Here is a 22,253-nt window from a genome sequence, read left to right as displayed (position 1 = left end):
CGCCGAAGAAAAGAGGAAATTTGCGGAAGCACGGACGGAGGTTGGAAAAGTATCCCAAGCAGCAACACCTCCGGACACCGCCAGCACTTCAGCGAGGAATTTCGCAGAACAAAACATAGTACGACAAATTTTGCAAACGGAGGTGCGAGTAAAGGTAAATGATTTGCTTCTCATCATGCCTCAACTTCGATCTGCTCTTTAAAATATTGCAGGAGAATCAAGTCAAGGGAAGGAAAAGTCACCGAGAGAACCAAGTCGAGGGAAGGAAAAGGAAATTGTTGTAGGAGGAGAAGATCAGATGTTGCTGGCGCTGACATCCGGACAGCACCCTGCAGTCGTCCAGATGGGGATACTTGGAGATGTTCTCACAGACACCATAGTTGGAGGGTTCGGCGTAAATGTATTGCCAGAAGAAACCTAGAGGAAACTTGGACAGTCGACATTGTGGCCTCCAAGATTTCAGCTGCTGACCGCCGATCAACATGGCATTAAACCACTAGGTATTCTCATGGCACAGCTGGTAACCATTGGCACTCAGCCATTCCTAATGGATTTCGTGGTGATTCCATTGAAGAGGAAAGGCTATGACGCCATCCTAAGCTGCGGGTGGCTTATTGAAGCAAGAGCTCGACACGACTGGAAGAACACCTTATCACTGGAAAGTAAAGGTCACCGATTCATCATTGATCTGCATACCCAAATGGTAGGGGAAGAGGCCCTGTCGTCAGATTCTGAGGGAGAGGAGGACGAAGGCAGAAAACGGATGGAACCGGATCAGGAGGGCGTCCTCCGATTGGACGGGGGAACAACGGATGACGACTTGGATTCCGTCAACGATCTCTACCACTGGCAAATGGAGGACTATGAATTATTTCACAGCTGCAATGTTCTGTCGATTTAGAACGAATATCCAAAGGAGTTTAGTGAAGTAAAGGAGGTGGAGGCACCGTTGGATGTTACACCCACCCATGCATTCAGCGAAGGGGAGACAATCAAGTATAATGAAGCTACACTACAAACGATGAATTTGGGGGACGAGGCAGAGCCGAAAAACATACTAGTCGGAGATAATTGGGATCCAGTACTCAAGGCCGCGGCATTCAAGATATTTATGGACTACAAGGATGTGTTTGCATGGACATACAAGGACCTCAAGGGAGTACTGCCGGAATTGTGTGTGCACCGCATCCTACTAGTGGAGGGAGCTGTACCTGTACGAAAGCGACCCTACAAGATGAACAAGAACTATGCGACACGAGTTACGGAGGAAATCAACCGGATGCTGGAAGATGGCATTATCTTCAAGGTACAGACCAATGAATGGGTGTCACCGATACTCATCTCATTGAAGAAAGATACTACTCAGATCCGGATATGTGTCGATTTCAGATGCCTGAATGCAGTAACGATCAAGGACCCTTTTCCAATTTCATTCACAGATAGCATTTTGGAGGAGGTCGCGGGACACGAAATCTACTCCTTTATGGACAGGTTCTTCGGATAGAATCAGATTTCTATAGCGGAGGAGGATAAGTTGAAAACAACATTTGTAGTCGAAGATGGGGTCTACGCGTACAACCAGATGCCATTTGGGTTGTGTAACGCACCGGCCACATTCCAACGGATTATACTGCATATCTTCGACAGGATGTACGTGTGAAACTTCAAAGCCTTCCTGGATGATTGGTCAATATTTAGCACGGAGGACGGACACCTAGCAGCACTTGGTGAATGCATGGAGAGATGTCGCAGAGCCCGGCTAGCATTGAATCCCAAGAAGTGCAGATTCATGGTTCCGCACGGAAAACTGCTCAGACACATTGTCTGTAAGGAAGGGTTAAAGACGGATCTCGACAAGGTGAGAGTCATTCTTGAAATGCAGCCATCTACTAATATGACGGAGGTAAAATCTTTTCTCGGGCATATAGGTTATTACAGGAAATTTATTAAAAATTTTGCCAATGTGTCCCAATCGTTAGATTAGTTAACCTGCAAGGAAGAATCATTTAGATGGGATAAAGAGCAGGACGAGGCATTTGAAGGGCTAAAGGTACGACTGGTTACAGCACCCATCCTGGCATATCCGGACTGGAATAAACAATTTCATGTTCATGTGTATGCCTCCAACTATGCGATCGGCGTGACCCTAGCACAGACAGGTAATCACAGACTGGATCATCCAATATACTTTGCCAGCCGGTTGCTATCAAAGGCCGAGCAGAACTACAGCACGACTGAAAGAAAAGCATTGGGAATGATCTATGCTGTGCAAAAATTCCGTCATTATTTGCTTGCTACACCATTTGTGTTCTATATTGATCACCAGGCCTTGTTGTACATGATTAATAAACCTGTCATCCAAGGGAGGATCAGCAGATGGCTACTCCTGTTGTAGGAATTCACTTTCAAAATCATTGTTCGGCCAGGAAAGAAACATGTCAGTGCCGACCACCTGTCGCGGATCAAAACAGGGGAACCAGCGGAGGGTGCAAATGACGACTTCCCTGACACGCAGTTGTTTCAGATTGGGGTACTGCCAGAATGGTACAGGAGTATTGGCGAGTACCTGTCAACAGGACAGTTTCCCACTGAGATGTCACCAAATGATAGGCGCAAGTTGATAATCAAGAGTCGCACGTTTCAATTGATCAATGGATTGCTCTATAAAATGGGGCCAGATCATATTCTTCGGCGGTGTGTGTTGGAAGAAGAGATACCGCAGGTGTTAAAAGAAGCACATGAGGGTCCCGCGGGAGGACACATGGGGCTTGACACCACTGCATGGAAGATATTACTCGTAGGTCTTTAGTGGCCGATGGTGTACAATGACGCACGAGAATGGGTCGTCGGATTTGACACTTGCCAACGAGCCGGGAAGCTGCTGAAGAGAGATTTCATGCCACTTCACCCCTCACACGCGCAAGAACTTTTTGAGAGATGGGGATTAGATTTCATTGGACCACTGAGGGTGAGCAAGACTCGACGGTGCCGGTACATCATTGTTGCAACGGAATACCTGACCAAGTGGGTGGAGGAACGTGCGCTACCAGATAACTCGGCCGTCAACACTGCGAAATTTATTTATGAACAGATCATTACCAGGTATGGAATCCCGTTACAATTAACAAGTGATAGGGGAGGTCATTTTGTTAATCATGTTATTCAACTGCTCACCACTCAGTTTAAGATTTATCATTCACTGTCGTGTCCGTACTATCCAAGAGCAAACAGATAGGAGGAGGCCACCAATAAAATCCTAGTATCCATCATCTACAAATCCTGCGTGGTTGAAAGTGCTGATTGGGAGGAAAACTTACCCGCTGCCCTGTGGGCTTACCGCACGGCGTACAAGGTGACAATAGGGCATACGCCATTCCAGTTAATGTTTGGATAGGAAGCAGTAGTCCCAGCGGAATTCATGATCCCGAGTCTTCGAATAGCGTTGGAAAACAAGTTGGATGACGACGGAAGCTTACAAGAGAGGTTAAATAATTTGAATAAGCTGGAGGAGAAACGGTTGTTGGCACAGTGGGCGACGGAAGTGGCACGGAATAGACGCAAAGTTTGGCATGATAAGCATCTGAAACGTAGCAGATTCCAGCCGGGACAGTTAGTATAGAAGTATGATGGCCGCAATGAAATCAAGCCGGGAAAATTCAAAGTGCGGTGGGTTGGACCATACCAGATTCGGGAGGTTGGCGACAATGGAGCAATCAAACTAGTGACCTTGGACGGACAAGAGATGGCTCAGGCGGTTAACGGATCCAAACTAAAAATATACAGCGCAAGAAGGATGTCGTCGTCGCCCAGTGCTCACATGAATCCTCCGTCATCATCATTAAAGGACTATGACGCGGCGACGCCAACTGGAGGTACTTCTGTTATTTAAAATTTATATTAAAAAAAAAAGAGTGAAAATTTGGACCCTGCGGGTGGACAAAAGCCCCGCAGGCAGAGTCTGTCCGAAGGTGGACAAAAGTCCCGCGGGCAGAGTCTGTCCGTGGGTGGACAAAAGTCCAGCGGGTAGTCTGTCCGCGGGCTTTAAATCTCCTTGTCCGCGGAGTTTGGCGCGAAGATAAAACGGAAGTTGCTAGGAGGTGCTCGATGCCAGGAGAATGAAGTTGAGTTGCACGGATGAGAAAGACTCTGCCCGCGGAAGCAAGAAAAACAATTTCCTTTACTGCCATTCGCTGCCAGGCAATTGAATCGTGCAAAGACTTCAAACCAAAAGTTCCTTCATTTCTTCACTGCTAACCGTGCGCTTGAAGTCGTCTGGAAGGCAACGTCCTCCAATGGAGGAGGCAGTCCATCTTCATCATCAGCAGTTGGAGGTAATCCGTGAGGTTCCTGCTATTGCAGCTATGGAAACATTTTTGGCAGTTTTCATCCATTCATCTACAAGCTCTTTCCAACTACTGACAAGTTTTTCGGCCATAGAGCAAATAATTTTCGACTCGTGCTTCAGCTCTAGTCATCTTAATAACTCGATTAGCAGACTATCGGACTCATTGTGATTCGCAAGAATGTCTTTGATCCTAGAGACCTCTCTGAGAATTTTGGATTCCTCCTCAATTCCCTCTGTCGGAGCTTCATCCTCGTCATAGCTATAATTGCTAACCCTATCCCTACCTGTGTCAGCAGCGTCATCGATACTACTAGTGACCTTAGTATTGTTGGAACCCTTATTTGTATTGTGCGAGAGCAGGGCATTCAATTCGGACCTCCCGATAGCAAAGAAATTGATGAGTTCACATTCTCCTCCAGACGGGATTCTTCGACAGATACTGCAAATACACTGGGTACATATTTCTCTTCCGCGGACAGGCTGCAGGGGATTGGGCAGGCAATTTTTTGTGGCACTTCATTGGATTGCCACAGGAGTTAGCGGAACGATATAAGGAATAAGAGGCCACCTTGATATGGAATTGGCAAGCAAACAGAAGCCGTGGAAGAGTCAGCTGGCGGCAAATATGGACAAAAATTCAAGGGTTTTGGCATCGAGGGTTCGAGTTGCAGGTCCCTTGAGTTCTAGTAGCAAGAAGCAGAAGACCAAGGAGGAACTCACTTATCTCACCGTCCAATTTGAGAGTCTTAGTGGGAGCGAGTGCCAGAGGTGGTGGCAGGAGACCCCAGAGGCAGACCAGATTAAACAGATTTTGATGCGGGCACAGGTGCATCGGGCCATTCAGCTTCCCATCTTCTCCATTCGGTTGTTCGAATCAGTATTGCGCACCATGATAAAGACATATAGCGCCCGGAGCAGAACAAGTACATTCCTGTACAAGCAACAGCAGATGACGATGTCCTTTAAACCTAGGGATTTTACTAGGGTTTTTGGCATCCCTGGCTCCGATGGGAGGAAAGTGGAAATCAAAAACCATAAACTCTTACGAGAACAGGAGCATTGGATAGATCTAATGTGCCGGGATCTTACACCCATCGAGAGGAAGGCAGCGGTTCAGGGGACATAGTGCAGAGGGCTTCGCAGGGACTTTATTCGGGAGGGTCATTGGCGGTGTATCATGGACGTCATCAAGAGCAGGTTGATAGGCGCCACTCGAGCTTTGCATATAGCATTGCCGCAGATTGTGTTTATGAATGGTATCATGCAAGGAGTGGTATATGATTGGGCCTCAGTGCTTGCCGACAGGATGGAGGAATTCATGACGCTTCAGCACCGAACATTTTTTATTTCGCACCATGCCATCGGGCTATTTCTGGAGGCTGCAGCTAGCCAGATTCCACTGGATGGTTTTGAGGCTCCTCCAAGGGGCAAGTTGGGAGACGAGGAGCCTCCCCTATTCTACTGGCAACACTTAGATACAGTAGGATCAGCAGCAGGTCACAAGAAAGTACTCCACAGACTGGCTGCTTCCAAAGAGACAGATAGCAGACGGGAGGGCACTTCGATGAGTGACAGGGCTGAGTCCGTGGAAGAAGAGGTGAGCACATCGGCGGAAGTTGACAGTGAGGCAGCAAGTAGTGGGCCCACATTCTTTACCCCTCCTCAGCTGTCAACTTTGACGCACTTGACTACCTTTCCCACAGTCATTCCGGCGTTTGGTCAGCGCCATGCCCCGATCCTTATGACTCCTCCAGCGGAGGCAGATGTCCCACGGACAATGACGGAGATGGTCCCATAGACAGCGACAGATGTTGCCCCACGAACAGTTGCCGAGATATTGCCGACAGCTGTAGCGGAGGTGATCCTAGTTGTACCAGCAGATGTCACCGTCGTAGTCTCACAGAGAGCACAGTTGCCACCGCCGGAGCCTGAGCCGCAGATTCGGTTGGAGGTCATTGATTGTGATGCAGTTGTCACTGTTTCGTCATCTTTTTTAGCAGAGGCCGAGTCAGCTCAGCCAGTACTGGAGGAGAACATGGAGCTCGCGCAGTGAGACCAACCGGAGGTGATGGATAGAGCTAGTGAATTTCTGAGGCAGTAGTTCCGACTCACTCTTGCGAAGCGAGGTCCATCCATTCAGTCTCCTAGGCGTTCAGGAACATCACCAGCAGTACCAGAGCCTCAGCTTCAGGAGGAGGGAATGCCACATGCCGTGGTTGCGCCAACAGCAGAGAAGGCGGCACCGGATGTGGGCATGGCTCCCGCTGATGAGGAGGAGAACAGTGATGCGGAATGGTCATTGGAGGACTTCGCCAAGGAGGATTACGGGCCAGATGAGGACAGGTGCCGAGATTACCTCAGGACTATGAAGTCTGCATTGAAGAAGGGACACGATGTGGCAATTCAGGCCCTGACTCAGTGGAGGGAGTGGCATTTGATCAAAGCATATATCCATGGGATTTGTCCTTGACGATTTCAGACTTGTTTTGTAGACAGGGACTGGCCGGCGGTGGAGACAGCTGAGATGTTGGCAAATTGGGCTACTAAGCCGGAGTTGGGACCCAGTGACACCCCTATGATGAAGCTGGCACATGAGATTGTGGGATTGTACAAGGATGTTTACTATGGTCATCGGCATGCGGAGGCGGATAGGGTTGCAGCAGAGAGATCATTAGCAGCTGAGAGTGAGGCTAGACAGAAGATAGCCGCTGACTTGGCCGACCAGCAGGCAACATGGGCCGCAGAGCGGGCAGCACTACTGGTAGATATGGCAGCAGCAGTGCAGGAGAGGGTCGTGGCTAGGCAAGGTACAGAGGTGGCGGTCCGAGATAAGGATGCGGCTGAGCACGAGATGCAGTTAGTTAGGAGGCAGGCTATGGATGCGGCGCTTCTTCTAAAGGAGGCCATCGAGGTTAATTCTCAGATTCAGACAGATCTCCGCATCAGGACAGAGCAGGTGTATGAGTTACATCGCCAACAGCACACTTTTGGGACGCCCCCTTCTCTCTAGTATTTCTTCTGTTGTCTGTAAGTTGTCTCCTAATTTTGTTAGTCGTCAGGAGACGACTATTTTTTTGGGGGGGATGGTGTCAGCCGACTAGATGGTTCCGACAGTGTTTCTGTAGCCGACGGATTGACTATCGTCGGTGTTTTGTATTTTGTAGCCGACGGATAAATAGTTTGTAGCGGATGTAATGTTGTGGCCGACGGAACTCTTCGAGAAGGTTCGGCGGTAGTATTTATATCCCGTCTAGGATCATCATAAATCATCAATCATCTTCTATTACTCATCTTATGAAGCATAATGTATGTCTGGCATATGCGAATATAATTCTGCTGTTCGTGTTCGTGTTCATTGTCTATATGCATTGTTTTAATTTACCCGTACGGTAAACAACGTATAGAATAATTCATAGGCATGAACTCACAGATAGGTGCTGATTCAAGCTGACCCCTATAGAAATCCTTTTCCTTGCAACATGGCCACTCTCATGGTGCCATTTTATTTCTATTTGAGGACACCTTTCTGATGTGATTTGAACTTGAGTTCCATTGACTGATAATTCTGAGTAAATTCTCCTTATGAATTTAACCAGTACACACCCAACACCATACATGTTTCTCCCAAGACAGAAACATTAAATTCGTCACATATATTATGATTTCCCAACGCTAAATGAAGTTGAGAATTACCTCTATGCACAGGATGATGGAGTCCATCAACTTCAATTATATTGAAGCCCTCAAAATCTTTTGCCTTCAATCCTGTTTTGACGACCAGTTCTTCATCAATGAAATTTTAGGTTTTTGTCAAACTCTATTACTCTGAGAAATGTTGGCTAAGGTTTTTGGATGAAAATCAGCTGAATGAAAATTCCGGCAGGTATCCAGAAGAGAATAGCATGAATATTGAAGATCAAATAGAGTTCATGTCCAAAAAAATGGCTAAGAAATCATGATTGTCCGAAAGCCATAAGCTCCATCAACTTTAATAAATTGAACATAGCCATGCACCACCATGGACATTGCAATTACAGAACCCCTTATAAAATATTAACAATGGTTTGCTTAGGTAGGAAAATTCTCCTTCAAAGAGATGAAGCTTCAAACAAGCCATTAATGGTGGTTTAACCATGCAAAGATGGAGGTGAGGTGATTAAACAGAAAGGAAAGGGTTAAAGTTCAGAGGTCGGAGTTATTTCATGACTCTTACTACTGACCGCAGAGATCACAGTTTAAGTGGAAGGCATGATGTTAAGGGGATGTTCAAAATTCTGACAAAATGCTCAAGCACAAAACCTAAAACCTTTCATACTTAGAGAAAAGTAAAAATAAAGCGATTGGAATAGATCAGATTCGATTCATAAAAAGAAATGGAATGAATATTCAATATTGTGACATGAATTTATTGAAGAGGGAACATTACACATGACCAATGTCAGTCCCCTGTAAAATAGTTAGCATAAATTTCAAGAGATTCATAATGAATACATACGCCAAATTATGTACAATCTACTTGCAGTTTATGAAATTATTCGAGTTAGAAATCTGAGTTAAACGTTAATGTTTGATGACTATTTCCCTTTGATTTTACTTGCAATTCCCATGTTTTGACCAGTATGACAAATGTAAAATCTGGATGAATATCATACTTCAGATAACAAATATATTAAACAATCCCTTCATCTCTTTGGTCATCCAAGAATTAAAAGCAATGTCAAATGTAATTAAATGATACACAAACATTGACACAGGTGATATATTAGCTTAAGTATACTACCAACAGTATGTATGTACTGCTGAATCCCAAATTTGGAAACCTAACTGAACCTTGCACTGCCACTTTTTATCTAACATAGCACAATTCCTTCTACTTAATGCAGAACCATCTAAAAAAATATCACCAAAATAATCATTAGCTGAAGAAAAAAATAATTTCATATATGTAAATTAAAATGTAAGATTTGAAATCTAGTTAACTATGACTACATTATTGCTAAAATCCCATCTCTTTGGAATACAGACAGAATAAGACTTTCATTATGATTAGTTTAATATTCACGTTATTCTTTTAAGTCAACATTCAAAGTTGTCCTTTTTGTTACTAATGTGCAGAAAGTTCTCTTAAGAAAAGTTATTTTCTCACAATTTAGAAAGAACACATTAGTGTGCATTCATACATCACAAATACCAACAGAAACAACCTACCTCAAGAAAGCGTCTCCGTGCTTCATCAACTCCATATAATTTAGCTTCACAGAGGAAACACCAAAGTGATTCTTCAGTATCATTCGGATTAGCTGCAACATCATCTTTAAACTGCTTAGCTCCTTCTTCATACCTGAACAAATAAAAAGAATAATAAGCACAAGGAATAAATAAAATGATTGACCCAGCAGTAAATTCAACTCAATAGTTTAATTATAGTTGAAAGTTTAACACGACCTATTCAGGTAGTATAAGGACAATCCACGCTGCCAGAGATCTAGCAAAAACAAGCAATAAATGAGTATTATACAAATTTAACTCAAGCAAAAATATATTACAACCAAATGATATTCTAACAGACTGTAATGTTCAGATGAGACTTAGAGACAAGGCATCGGGTGTCCATGTTTTAACCAGTCTCTATGTAAGATGCCTTATGTTAGAGCTAATCAGTTCAACAGTGAATATATATTATATACTGAATCAGTAATAACCAAATTTATCAGAAAATTGGTTTTGTTTGTCAATGCACATTATGAGGAATTTTTCAAGGCACACGTGCAAACATAGCTCACAGCTACTCTGCTCGGTCCCTTTAAATTTGGTCTTGCAGTGTACAAGAAAATACTTAAACAAATAAGACACTACTTGTTAATTTTTCCTTCCCTATGAATTCTCAGAGATCATAAGCAAGACCCTGTTATGCTTAAGTTGTGTATTTTTATATGGGAAAACAACACAAGACACTAGTAATTATTGCTTGATGCAAAAGGGCAGGTACAATAACTTCTTGGGTTTGGTTCCTGGATGAATGAATTTGGAGATTTTTTATTCTTATTGTGCTGATTAATGCCTCAGGAACCTAAAATATAATAAAATTTTCAAAATAGATCAGAGATAAAATAGTTTTTCACAAGATATATGGCAAGTTACTTTAAGAAAGGTTCAAACTATTTGATTTTCAGTCAGGAACATATGACATAACAAAATTAAGTAACACAATCCTATGTGAATTGAAACCAAGTTTACTTTCCAAAACTTCTAATAACTGCTGTCAATTTTTTTCAAAAATGTCTTAGCTTTTAACTGGAATGAAATGTAAAACATATTTTTCAGAAGGGATTGAGCATGGTTATTATCATAGTTTGCAAACTCTCTGAGTACTCCCTGAGTTGCCGGGTACTCTATTTTTTTTGTTAGGTGAGTACTCACAAGTTTAAGTCTCGTGTTTTTACAGACACAAAAAACCATGGGTATGTTGCCAACTTTCAGTCTATCCCTTGTAAGTTTGTAGTTGTTGGTAATTCATTGAGATTTTGTTCAGATTGCTTGTTAAGGTAGCCCCTAGGTAACTCACTTCTTATCAAATTCCCAGGTCTCCCACTTTACATCTTTTCTCGGCCTCCCTTGTTTTACCATTTCCTATCCCTCCAAGCAGTTTTCTTGTCATTTCAATGCATCCAAGGTTTAGATAATTTAGGTTTGGGTGGGATATGTTTTAAGTGTCAATGAGAAGTGAGTCCTTGTTTCCATAACTTCTTACTCCAGCATTCTCATTTTCTTCGGATTCCGAATAATCCGGCTAGGTATCCGGCTTGGCAAGGTTCATCAAGTAGGTACAAGAAGAATAAAATCACAATAGTATTCACTGATGTACTCTTGCTTGACTTGTGATGGAAAGATGTAGGAAAATGCAAGTCAAAGCTAAGAGGGTCTCGAGTCAAAGTTCAAAGAAAAACTCCATTTCTCTGAAGAGAAATGGATCTGTGAGTTCTCGGCTGCTTACTGATGGAAATGAAAGCATTTTGTTCTGTTTTTCAAACCAGCATGGTTGGTACTCTATTCAAAGTATTATGCATAATGAAACCCAGGAGTGATGCTAAAAGGAATTAGTCTGAACCCATAATGGTGAATCCATGTTCGAAATTTCATCTCAAGTTATCTGATCAAAAAAAAGGGAAAATGCTTCAAAGTATTTCTTCCCCCCAAAAGCGTTGCTTTTAGAGGTGTTTTTTGTCTTAAGGAAATACAAAGGCTACTCCTCCGAAGACTTGAAAAATAAAGTACGCAACTATAAGATGAGAATATGCTACGGAGATGCTCAAAAGATGCTTCTGGTAAAGTCAGTCGTAAAGGTGCAAATCCAATGTAAAGGATATCAACTGTTCAATGCTCGATGCAGAAAATACGAAAATGAGGTGCCCGAGGTATCGAAGGATCATCCCTCGCACTATGATCCCAAATCAAAGGAAAGATAAGCTTATAGAAAGATGGACCTGCGATCTCTCCTCCGCACATATTGAGTTATCGTGTGAATCCTTCTTCCGGATCCCAAGGTAAATAAGGCACTTTTTGTTACTCTAAAAACCCTTGTTTTGGTAAGTGGCTTTTAGTGATACAACTTCACTTTAAGTGAAGTAATATGGCTTTCGGATTTATGAATCTTTACATGTATAGAAACGAAAAGTTTTAAATAGCCGTTAATTATCAAATTTATTGCAAATCCTACCGTTATGATCGTTGGTTGTGCTTAATTTCATTCCTGTGGTGCCAACATTCAGAATTCTGCATCTATTTCACCAGGATTACCTCAAATTTCTTTCCTCATTGTTTTAAAATGGTTATTTATTGAGCATTGCGTCCTTTTTGAAATCATAGCAAATGGCAATCAGAGCAGTAGGTTATGATAAACTTATAGGCTTGGAAAGTGAATTAAAGAAGATTATTGATACTTCATTCAAATTCTACAATTTAGGTGATCTCCATAGAAGGCTTAATTCTCAGCCCATCCACCCAATTACCCAGAAATTGAAAGAGAGTGGATTAGTGGAAGCTACCGGAATTCCCATGGTTGTGCAGGCTCCGAAGCTAGTTAAAGAATGCATTGAAAAATATAATCCTGAGATGAAGCAAATCTTGCTTTCTAATCAGCCTAGCCTTCTCTCAATAAACAAGACTTTGATGCAATCTACATTCGGCATGCCGGTGAAGGAAGAATACTATGATATTGATTTCAAGTCCTCTACATCTATGTTTAATGAGAAGAAAACCTTGAGAAGGGAGGATATGCAGAGAATCTGGTTTTAAACACCTCGTTCAAAGAAGAGCAAGATGCCAAAAACTCTCTTTGGGATCAATTTAAAGAGAGAAAACGTTGACATCCTCGCATTACTATAGAGATTAAAAGGAAAAGAAGAGATTCTGGTATTCATTAAGGATCACTTCTTCCTAGTACAAGCCATATGTGCCGAAGGACTGCAAATCGATTGGGCCCAAATCATATGAGACGAGCTTGCCTCATGGTTAAACTTGGCGTTCAAGCAATTTTACATGTCTTCATATTTAATATATGCCTTGGCTATGCATCACCTATGGCCGGATCTTTCAAGCATTGAAGATGATGATGAAAACACAAGGGTGTATGAGTTCTACCCACACCTTCAATTGCAAAGGAGCTTTGAAGAGTATGTGGAAGTGAACGACGCCTTCACTATGAGATTGAGCCGAGAATTGCAAGGCTGCCCCGAAAGAAGATTTTCACCTAAAGCAATATCAGCTATTAGCTAGTTCGGATGCTCATTCATCCAATTCCGGAGTTTCTCCTACCTATGGATCAATGCTTTTGATGGTTTTCCCAAAAGACTTCCTAGGTACCCTAAGGAAAAGGTTGTTCTTGTCGAATTGTGTCGACAAATACTTGCAATGAACACCTTGTGTTCAAATGTGAAGAAGATAGTTGGGATTTCCTTCCCAATTGTGGTTGTACCCTATTCTTGTGCCTCTAGATCCGATGCTCGGAATCTAGTGAAAAGTTTTGGAAATAAGATCAAGTTGATTGATTATGAGGTACTCAAGCCTCAGTATGACCCTGTCAACTTTGTGAGAGATCAGTTGAAGCTAGGATATGCCCATAGACATGTTCTAGATATTGAAGATTTTTGGGTTGGATGTCTGAATGAATATCAAACATGAGAGAAGTATTGGTCCCGGTTGACAATTTATGAAATTAAATTGTATAATGACTCTCAATGTTTCTGATCTTGCAGATGCTGGCTCTTATATGCATCCTTTGTCTTACAAGCAGATTAAAGGAGCTCTCATTGTGTCTACTCCGCTTGTAGGTCCTGTCATCAATACAATGAAGGTCCTAATGCATGGGATCATTAAGAGGATGAACATATGGGTGGAGTGGACTCGAGCGAGAAAGAAAAGAACAAGAAGCACAAGCTCCACTGGTGGAGTGACTTCTGGAGCTGCTCAACCAACCGCAGCAACCTCCACCACTATTGTCACTTCAACATCTGCGGGCCCAGCCTAGTCTATCGGCCAAGGCGGAGATCAACCTCCAGAGAAGAATGTTCCAACCACCCCTACTTGTGGAGGGGGATCTCTTCTAGATACAAGAAGAGTTGGAGAGAAGGAAAAAGAGAAAGAGAAATCAGTAGCTAAGCCAGCCTCCCCCATCCAAGTCATCAATCTTGATGGTGACACCAACCCCATGGATGGTCACGAACAAGATGCATCACAGAAAGGGTACACTTTGGCACTCTCAGTTACCAAAGTCATTGTTTTTCTACTGCTGCTCAAACTAAAGAGACGCCTTCAGTGGCAAGGAAGCTCTTCGATCCCACAACCCTATAATCAGCAATTAATGTCCTCTCAACTGGGTCATGGTTGGAGGAGACCATCGATTAGAAGAAGCGCAAATATGAGGATGCTGCCCCATCCAAAGACCTCATCACACAGGCAAATTCTTCTCAACCACAATCAAAGAAGACAAAGAAGCAAAAGTCCATAGCAGCATTAGCCATTGATCCCTCTACTAGCCACATGTTGATGGAGATAGAAGAGCTTCAAAAGGAGGGCAAGTTTCATGAGCTCAATGCCAATGACTTTCAAATCAGAACGGTAGACATTGGTATCCTTGTCCATCATTCCATGGTTAACATATGGAAGTCTACCAATGAAAAGACAGAAGACGGACTGGAGGAGCTGAGGGTAGAGAAAGAGGTACTCAAGGCCTCAAAAAAAGAACTAACGGACTACATCAAGATAGCACTTGGAAGTACTTCAACCAATACATTTGATCCAAATGCAAAAGAGAACAAGAACTTTCTTTTGAAGCTGCAATAGGAAAGGCAATTCAAGCAACTTGGCCGATCATGGATTGATCAAATGAAGGTGCAAGGTCCCCCACTCATTGAAAATTTGGGAAATCTGATATTAGATGCTGACAAGTTGAGGGAAGTAGTTTCTAGTCACCAGACTATCTTGCACAATGCAGCAAACAAATTGACGGAGCAATTGGCATTATTGCAAGTGGTGATTGATATGAAGACCAACGTCGCCATCTCCCATGAAATCATCCTCAAAACTGGTCAAGAGCCATTGCTTCATTGGAAGCAATCTTTGGAGTTCATAGTGGAAAGCTCTGCAAGATCTACAAATGAACTTAAAGATGTACATGATCTAGTGCAAAAGGTCATAGAGAAGCTTTTTGAATACTTATAAGTACTGCACACAAAATCATATGTATCCAGTAATGGCCAATTGGTAGACATTGAGCGGATGAAGGCCAAGTTCCTAGCGTTTGTCGATGAGACCGCTGATCCAATCAACTTCTAGATGTCAAAGATCCAAGAGTTTTCATCAGCAAATTTTGTTTTAAAGTGAGCATTGGAAAAGTTCCAATCAAAGATCACCAGAGTGGACGAGTTGACAAAGATGCACGACTACTGGATGATTCGAGCTGATAACATCATAATCCTAGCTGTCGAGGAACTGGATAAAGTAATGGATGTAATGAAGGCTTATAGAGCTAAGGCTATTACTCCGAAGAAAGCATAATGCTTTAATATTCTCTCAAACATCTGTCATTCTCCTTCCCTCTCATTTCTCTTTTGTAGCCATTACTCCGAAGAAAGCATAATGCTCTGATATTCTCTCAAACATCTGTCATTCTCCTTCCCTCTCATTTCTCATTTCCTCAAGAGGCTTAGACTTTGTAACGGATGATGACTCAATCAAGTCCTATTTTTACCTTCGTCCATTTAGAGATACTCTGCATTGCAATCATCAAATGTAACTGGCCATTTGGAAGAGGTCTATATATGTAACTTTTGAGAAGTTAATAAGATCGACAAATTATATTGTGGGTGAACCCCTGTAGCTAGGACTACTGTGTGGGACTCTGAGTCTATATTTTAATTGTGTTGTTCATTTAGTTACTATATGATACTTGGGATGAATGTGTTGTAACTGAAAACTAAATGATCACAAGTGAACTTGGTTTTATTTCTTTCATCTCGGTGGATTGTAAGCTTTACTTTCCTCAGCACAAGTATTATTCTTATCCTTATGTTGTGCACTATACTTCATGTGTGTTTAATTGATTGTATGAGAAGTTCGGAATCTAATCAATGAAGTAGCAGATAAGGGGACAATTCGGGTATTATCAAATCTCAGTTAATTCAGCAATCCAAGAATTGCCTACTTGGTCATCCCTTCTCTCATGTTGTTGTAGGTAGCCTTGCACAATTTCATCCTTGCATTCAAGTTAGAATAAAATTGCATATTAGGTGTTAGTCCCCATTTTGATAACTGCCTAGGTTGTTCGAAGTTTTAAACAATTTGGTTATTGGCCTCTTCTGCTCTCTGGTTAAGAGCATACCCTAAAAACTTAAAAACAAATTCATTGCAAATCTTGCATTTTAAAGGGAGTTGTACCTTTCAATTCAAGGGTCTTTGATAGATTACTACATTGACCCATTTTGTTGTTAGCTTCTTTGTTTTCCATTGGCGATTGGGCACTCTAAGAGTCAAGGTATAAACCAAAGAATTAATGAAGACAAATTGTTAACCAACAAGGTAAACATGTTGATGCAAGTAAAACACTAGTTAAAATGTGTTTTTCACATGTTTTTGCTATAAAACCATGCATTTTAGGTTTCAAGATGTGAATTTTTAATTTAAGACATTTTACAACTAAATTATAGAAAACAAATATATTTCTTTAAGACATGTTAATTTTTAGTTGTTTCTAAGTGTTGGGTGGATATTTTTGCCACCAAAAGTTTGTTCAAAGTCAATTGCAAAATAGGTATACCAGCCACAACATATGAGACAAAGTCTCCTACCTTAAAGAGAAGGCTCCCCCTTCTCACCATTCCATGGATCAACTCAAGGTAAGCAAGAAGTTGATGTAATGTTCCCAATTTTAATTAAATTTGGGGCCCAAGTTATTAATGTTTGTATTGGTGGATTCCGATTGATTTAGTATATCTCGGACCATTTGTAATTAATTGTTTCATAGGTGTTGACCATCGGCTATTTTTGTAAACCTTCGGGGTGTTTATCCGAAGGGTATTTAAGCACAGCATGTAGATTGTAGTTAGTATGCTTTTGGATTATTTTCTATGTACTACGAATTCTTGTTAGAATTCAGGATCGTTTGCCATTTCGGAAGTGAAAGATCTTCCCTATTTGGCTCGTGCGGTTTCGGTGGGATTCAACCCTCACCCTATTCCGTCGTTGTATGTATTACTTTGCTCGGATCTGGCAAGTCGAAGCATCATCATATTGCGAATATCTATTGTGTGGGTTTGATTTACTCTTTGTTCAGTGTATTTCCATTTGTTGTTTATCTACACAAAATCTTGCTCTTTGTTCACACTATCTGTAGTCTACAAAACTCTTTGTGCACCACCCTACGACTTTCGACCATTCATCCACTGACTGTACGGCCTTCTGCACTCCCCACAAGATCCACCATACGGCCCTCCAGGTGTCTTCACCGTATAGCCACCTCACTTCCACTCACCTTTGTATGAATCACCCTCCAAATTGCAAGTGTACGGTCCTTTGCGACTCTTCTCTGTTCACCGTACGGACTCCAATTGTCCACTATACGGCCCTCACAACTTCGTACAGACTCTTCTGTACCTCTCCTACATATAACTCCCACCATACAGCTACTTGATACTCCCTCTACCAACCGTACGGATCCAATTTTGTGACCCACAAACAAAGAAACTACTCCAATCGGATTTTACGGCTATCAGACTCCTAGGTCGGAACATTACAGTGGTATTAGAGCAAGTGATCTTGCCAGCTTGTTGGGATGATTGAGATATTTTGGGATTGGGATAGCACTATGGCACCAAGCAGCAATGGAGAGTGGTAGTTGAAGACACTACGAGGGATTGGCAAAGAGCTCAGCGAAGGTGTTGATCTTCCATTAGATTTGTTGGAAGTATGTTTATGTAAGGTTAACCAATTACCTTCAAGAGTTATACAGAGAATCCTCTCTCCGATTAAAGATGTCTTAAGTCAACCCAAGCTTTTAAGACACCAGGACAAGGGGAAAAGGTTGGCAATTACAGCATGTCTCAGTGAGGTCTTGAGAATTTCGGCTTCTAGAACACCATGATAGAGATCTTGCATTTGATTGTTGACAGTTTTCAGAGTCTAGATGACATTAGTGCTGATCTCTTTTGCAGAAAATCTACAATCTTAGAGAATTGTGCAAATGTTAAAATGGGTAACCTCCTCTTAGATCTCGAATTGCAAAATCTGGTCAACGACGTGTTTCATCATTTTTTGGCCACCATCAAGGAAGATCATGATACTAAGGTTTTAGTTGCTATGGAGAGCCTTATGATTTCGTGCATTGAGGAGATGGATGAAATATCCCAACCCATCACATCTATGTTATGGGCTATTCATAATCTTGAATGTGTCCCCTCTATAGCCGCATGTAGATTGGTCAGTCATATTTTCAAGCATTGTGAAGAAAAAAAACTAATATCTCATTTGCACAAGTGGGAGAAAAGAGATGGCAGTTATAAGGACGATGTGTTACACCAGGAGGAAGGCATTATTATAGGGTTGCTCCAAGAGGAATCGTTAAATCTTTCTTCTACACGAACCTAGGGAGAACACCAAAAAACTGAAGAGGTTGCTTGCATAGATCTTGTGAAGACATGTACAAATCAAGTTATGCCCATCACCGAGGTTGTTGCCGAGACCGTGTCTATTACCGAAGCTATGTCTATCACTGTGGTCATGTCTGTTGCCAAAGTTGTATGTCCATCACTGTGGTTGTATCCATCACCATAGTTGTGTTTGTTTTAGTCATTGTCACTGTGGTCATCGCCGTGTCTATCATCGTCACCATGCCTATTGCAAAGTCCATCACCATCATGTTTGTCGTTGTTGTTGTGTCCATCACCATCATCGAGTTTATGTCAGTCACCGTTATGTCCGCCACCATGGTGTATGTCTTCGTCATTGTGTTCGTCACTGTCATCGAGTTTGTATCCATCAGCATCATTATCGTTGTTGTATTTGTTGTCATCGTTGCGTTTGTCACCATTGTTGTGTTAGTCACTGTCGTTGTGTCCATTATCGACGTCGAGTCTATGTCCACTGTACAGTTTATGCTCGTCACCAACGTCGAGTATGTGCCTATCACCAATGCCAAGTTTGTGTCTATCACCAACACCGAGTCTATGCCCGACATCGTCACCATGGTCATCTATGTCATCATTGTGTGTCCACTAGTGCAGCTACAACCATTGAGGCATTGCTTATTGTCGAGGCTTATCCATCGTCAAGGTTTCAACCGGGGTTCTATGTGCCACCAAGGTTTTATCTATAGCTAGAATTGTTGGGTTTGTACCAACATTGGCGTCTGTGTGTATGACCATACCCAAAGAGATTGATGAACATGATGACATCGATGTATGTTATGATTGGCATCCTTGGGATCCCGATGATTCAAGACACGACAATGTTTATATTAGAGTGGCGCAGCGAAAGTTTGATGAATATTTACTCTCCTTTCCTAAGTGTGTGTATGTGATCATGATGCTACATGAAGACTTCAGAAGATACAACTATCGACCTCCACGCATGGTTTGGGATCCTGGAGTTGTGAATTGCTTGAGGACAAGCAATTTTCAGGTGGTGAGGATTTGTAATATTCCCAATTTTAATTAATTTGGGGCCCAAGTTATTAATGTTTGTATTGGTGGGTTCCGATTGATTTAGTATATCTCAGACCCATTTTTGATTAATTGTTTCATAGGTGTTGACCGTCAGCTATTTTTGTAAACCTTCAGGGTGTTTCTCCGAAGGGTATTTAAGCATGGCATGTAGATTGTAGTTAGTATGCTTTTGGATTATTTTCTATGTACTACGAATTCCTGTTGGAATTCTAGATCGTTCGCCATTTCGGAAGTGAAAGATCTTCCCTATTTGGCTCATGCAGTTTTGGTGGGATTCAACCCTCACCCTATTCCATTGTTACATGTATTACTTCGCTTGGATCTGGCAAGTCGGAGCATCATCATGTTGTGAATATCTATTGTGTGGGTTTGATTTACTCTTTCTTCGGTGTATTTCCATTTGTTGTTTATCTGCACAAAATCTTGCTATTTGTTCACACTATCTGTAGTCTACAAAACTCTTTGCGCGCCACCCTACGACTTCCAACCATCCATCTAGTCTAACCGTACAGCCTTCTGCACTCCCCACGAGATCCACCGTATAGCCCTCCAGGTGTCTTCACCATACAGCCACCTCACTTCCACTCACCTTCGTACAACTCACCCTCCAAATTGCAAGTGTATGGTCCTTTGTGACTCTTCTTTGTTTACCGTACGGACTCCAATTGTCCACCATACAACCCTCATAACTTCGTACAAACTCTTCCGTACCTCTCCTGCATATAACTCCCACCGTACGACCACTTGATACTCCCTCTGCCAATTGTACGGATCCAATTCTGTGACCCACGAAAAAAGAAACTGCTCCAGTCTGATTGTACGGCTATCACACTCCTAGGTCGGAACATTACAATTGAGAGATTATGTAACGGGTATTACCAATATTCTTTTCTCTTATCTTACAGGAAAGAATCCACTTACCCGTGGAGCAAGTGATGAACAAGATTAAATCTCTAACTACACTTCTATCTAATCACTGGAAATGGTGATACCGATAAACCAACACCAACTCAAAGGTTGATCGATAGCATGCCAGTTTGGCTCTAAGTTCTATTTTAATCTATTCTATAAGAACAACATCTACCATTGGGGCATAAAGACTTCCAATAGTAGAGAATTCTAACCATTTTTTGTCAATACAAGTTGCAGTCAAAGCTTCTAGTCTATGTATCACCACAATCACTCCCAATCAAACCTTCAACTCCAATTATTTCTTAACTCGGTATAGTCTATTATTAAACACTCAATAACAACATGAATCAAATATAATAGACACAAATTAGAGTCAAATCTTCTAATTTGCACTATCACAATTTCTCTCAATCAAAATTTCAGCTCCAATTGTTTCTTTGTATTCACTTTTCTTCATAATTAGTACTACACAATCAAAGTTATGCTTGCACAATTTCATCAAAGCTCTCTTGCATAAAAATAAAGATGATTTTTACACTGAAGGGAGCACTTCTTATATAGAAAAAGAAGTGAGAAAAAGGAGGAAAAAGTGGGAGCAACTCAATCACTTTGACCTAGTAAAACTACGGAAGAATAATTTTTGGATTACATGTCATGAGGACATGCAATCGAATTACATGTAATTGCATCACATGGAATTCATCTTCTACAACTGCAAAGACGAAATGCTAAAAACTAAAGAGAAAAAGATGGAGAAAGTTGAATCAACCCTTGAGATTGTCAAGGAAAGCCTGATATTTGGCAATACAATCATGAACCATCGGAAGATCTGGAATCTTCATTGTCTTTGAAATGGCTTCAACTTTGATTGCATTTGCATGTGTTGATGTTATAACTTTGTAATTCTCTGTAAGAGAATCCCACAAGTGCTTTGCAACAAACTTGTATGTAGCGAACCTGTTCATCATATACGATCCAAAATCTTCAAAATTTTAAACAATTACCATCGACATACCATTGCCACTGGATGTCCACCCATGTCCAAGATGACTTACTATAAATAGTAAGTATGCCCAAAGTTGCCTCAAAACCCCTCAAAAAAACCTGCAATTGAAACTATCTAGGCCAAATGGCCTCTAAGTCCCTTTAATGTCCTGGTTAGCCTACGGGACCGTGGGGAAATAGGCTAACGACAACATCATGCTATGAATGCTAAAAAGGGGACATTACAAAAGGTTTCTAAACACAACGCATTAAGTAGAGTCAATCATCAAGTATAAAACCAGATATCTCTCCAAAAACATGTCCAAGAAACTATATTATGCTCAATGGTCAAAAGAACAAAATCTACATGAACAGTCCAAAATAAAAAAAGATAATGCCAAGGACAAAATTCTGTCACATATGCATAATTCTTCTCCAAGATTTTGATCCCTTCTCCTTCAAAAAAGAGAATTATATAACAAAAACCTAACTCAACTCTTTCCCTCAAAATTAGGGACTCTAGATTGGATATTAGAGAAAACTCCTAAAAGACTCCAAGAATCCCAAAAAAGTGTTCCAATCATCTCAAATTCTCTGTCCACCAAGTCTTTATGATGACAACTCAAAGTGAACTCCATAAACACCTGAAATCACTCCTAAAATGACTCAAAAGTCATCAATAAGAGTCAAGACTTCAAACAGCCACTAGGACACTTGGCATTAACACTAAGCCATCACTAACAAATCACATAAAGTCGCCCATTTACCACTCAAAACTAACTACAAGTTGTAGCATA

At 41.6% G+C, this 22,253-nt stretch overlaps 1 protein-coding gene across 5 annotated transcripts in view; it reads right to left on the bottom strand.

Moving 5' to 3' along the window:
• Nucleotides 1-22,253, bottom strand: part of LOC149572750 (Tetratricopeptide repeat (TPR)-like superfamily protein) — a 366,782-nt gene that overhangs the window by 266,225 nt on the left and 78,304 nt on the right. For all 5 annotated transcript variants that reach the window (XM_089813834.1, XM_089813835.1, XM_089813833.1 and 2 more), the window contains exons 3-4: nt 9,791-9,830; nt 9,554-9,686 (exon numbers count right to left, since the gene is read on the bottom strand). In XM_089813834.1, coding sequence (XP_089669960.1) covers nt 9,554-9,686; nt 9,791-9,830 — 173 coding nt within the window. The remainder of the gene's footprint in view (nt 1-9,553; nt 9,687-9,790; nt 9,831-22,253) is intronic.

This window comes from Cupressus sempervirens, chromosome 2 (assembly GCF_028749045.1).
Source record: "Cupressus sempervirens isolate cs-2001-9-10 chromosome 2, ASM2874904v1, whole genome shotgun sequence".
Taxonomy (NCBI): domain Eukaryota; kingdom Viridiplantae; phylum Streptophyta; class Pinopsida; order Cupressales; family Cupressaceae; genus Cupressus; species Cupressus sempervirens.
This window is presented reverse-complemented; position numbering and strand designations above follow the sequence as displayed.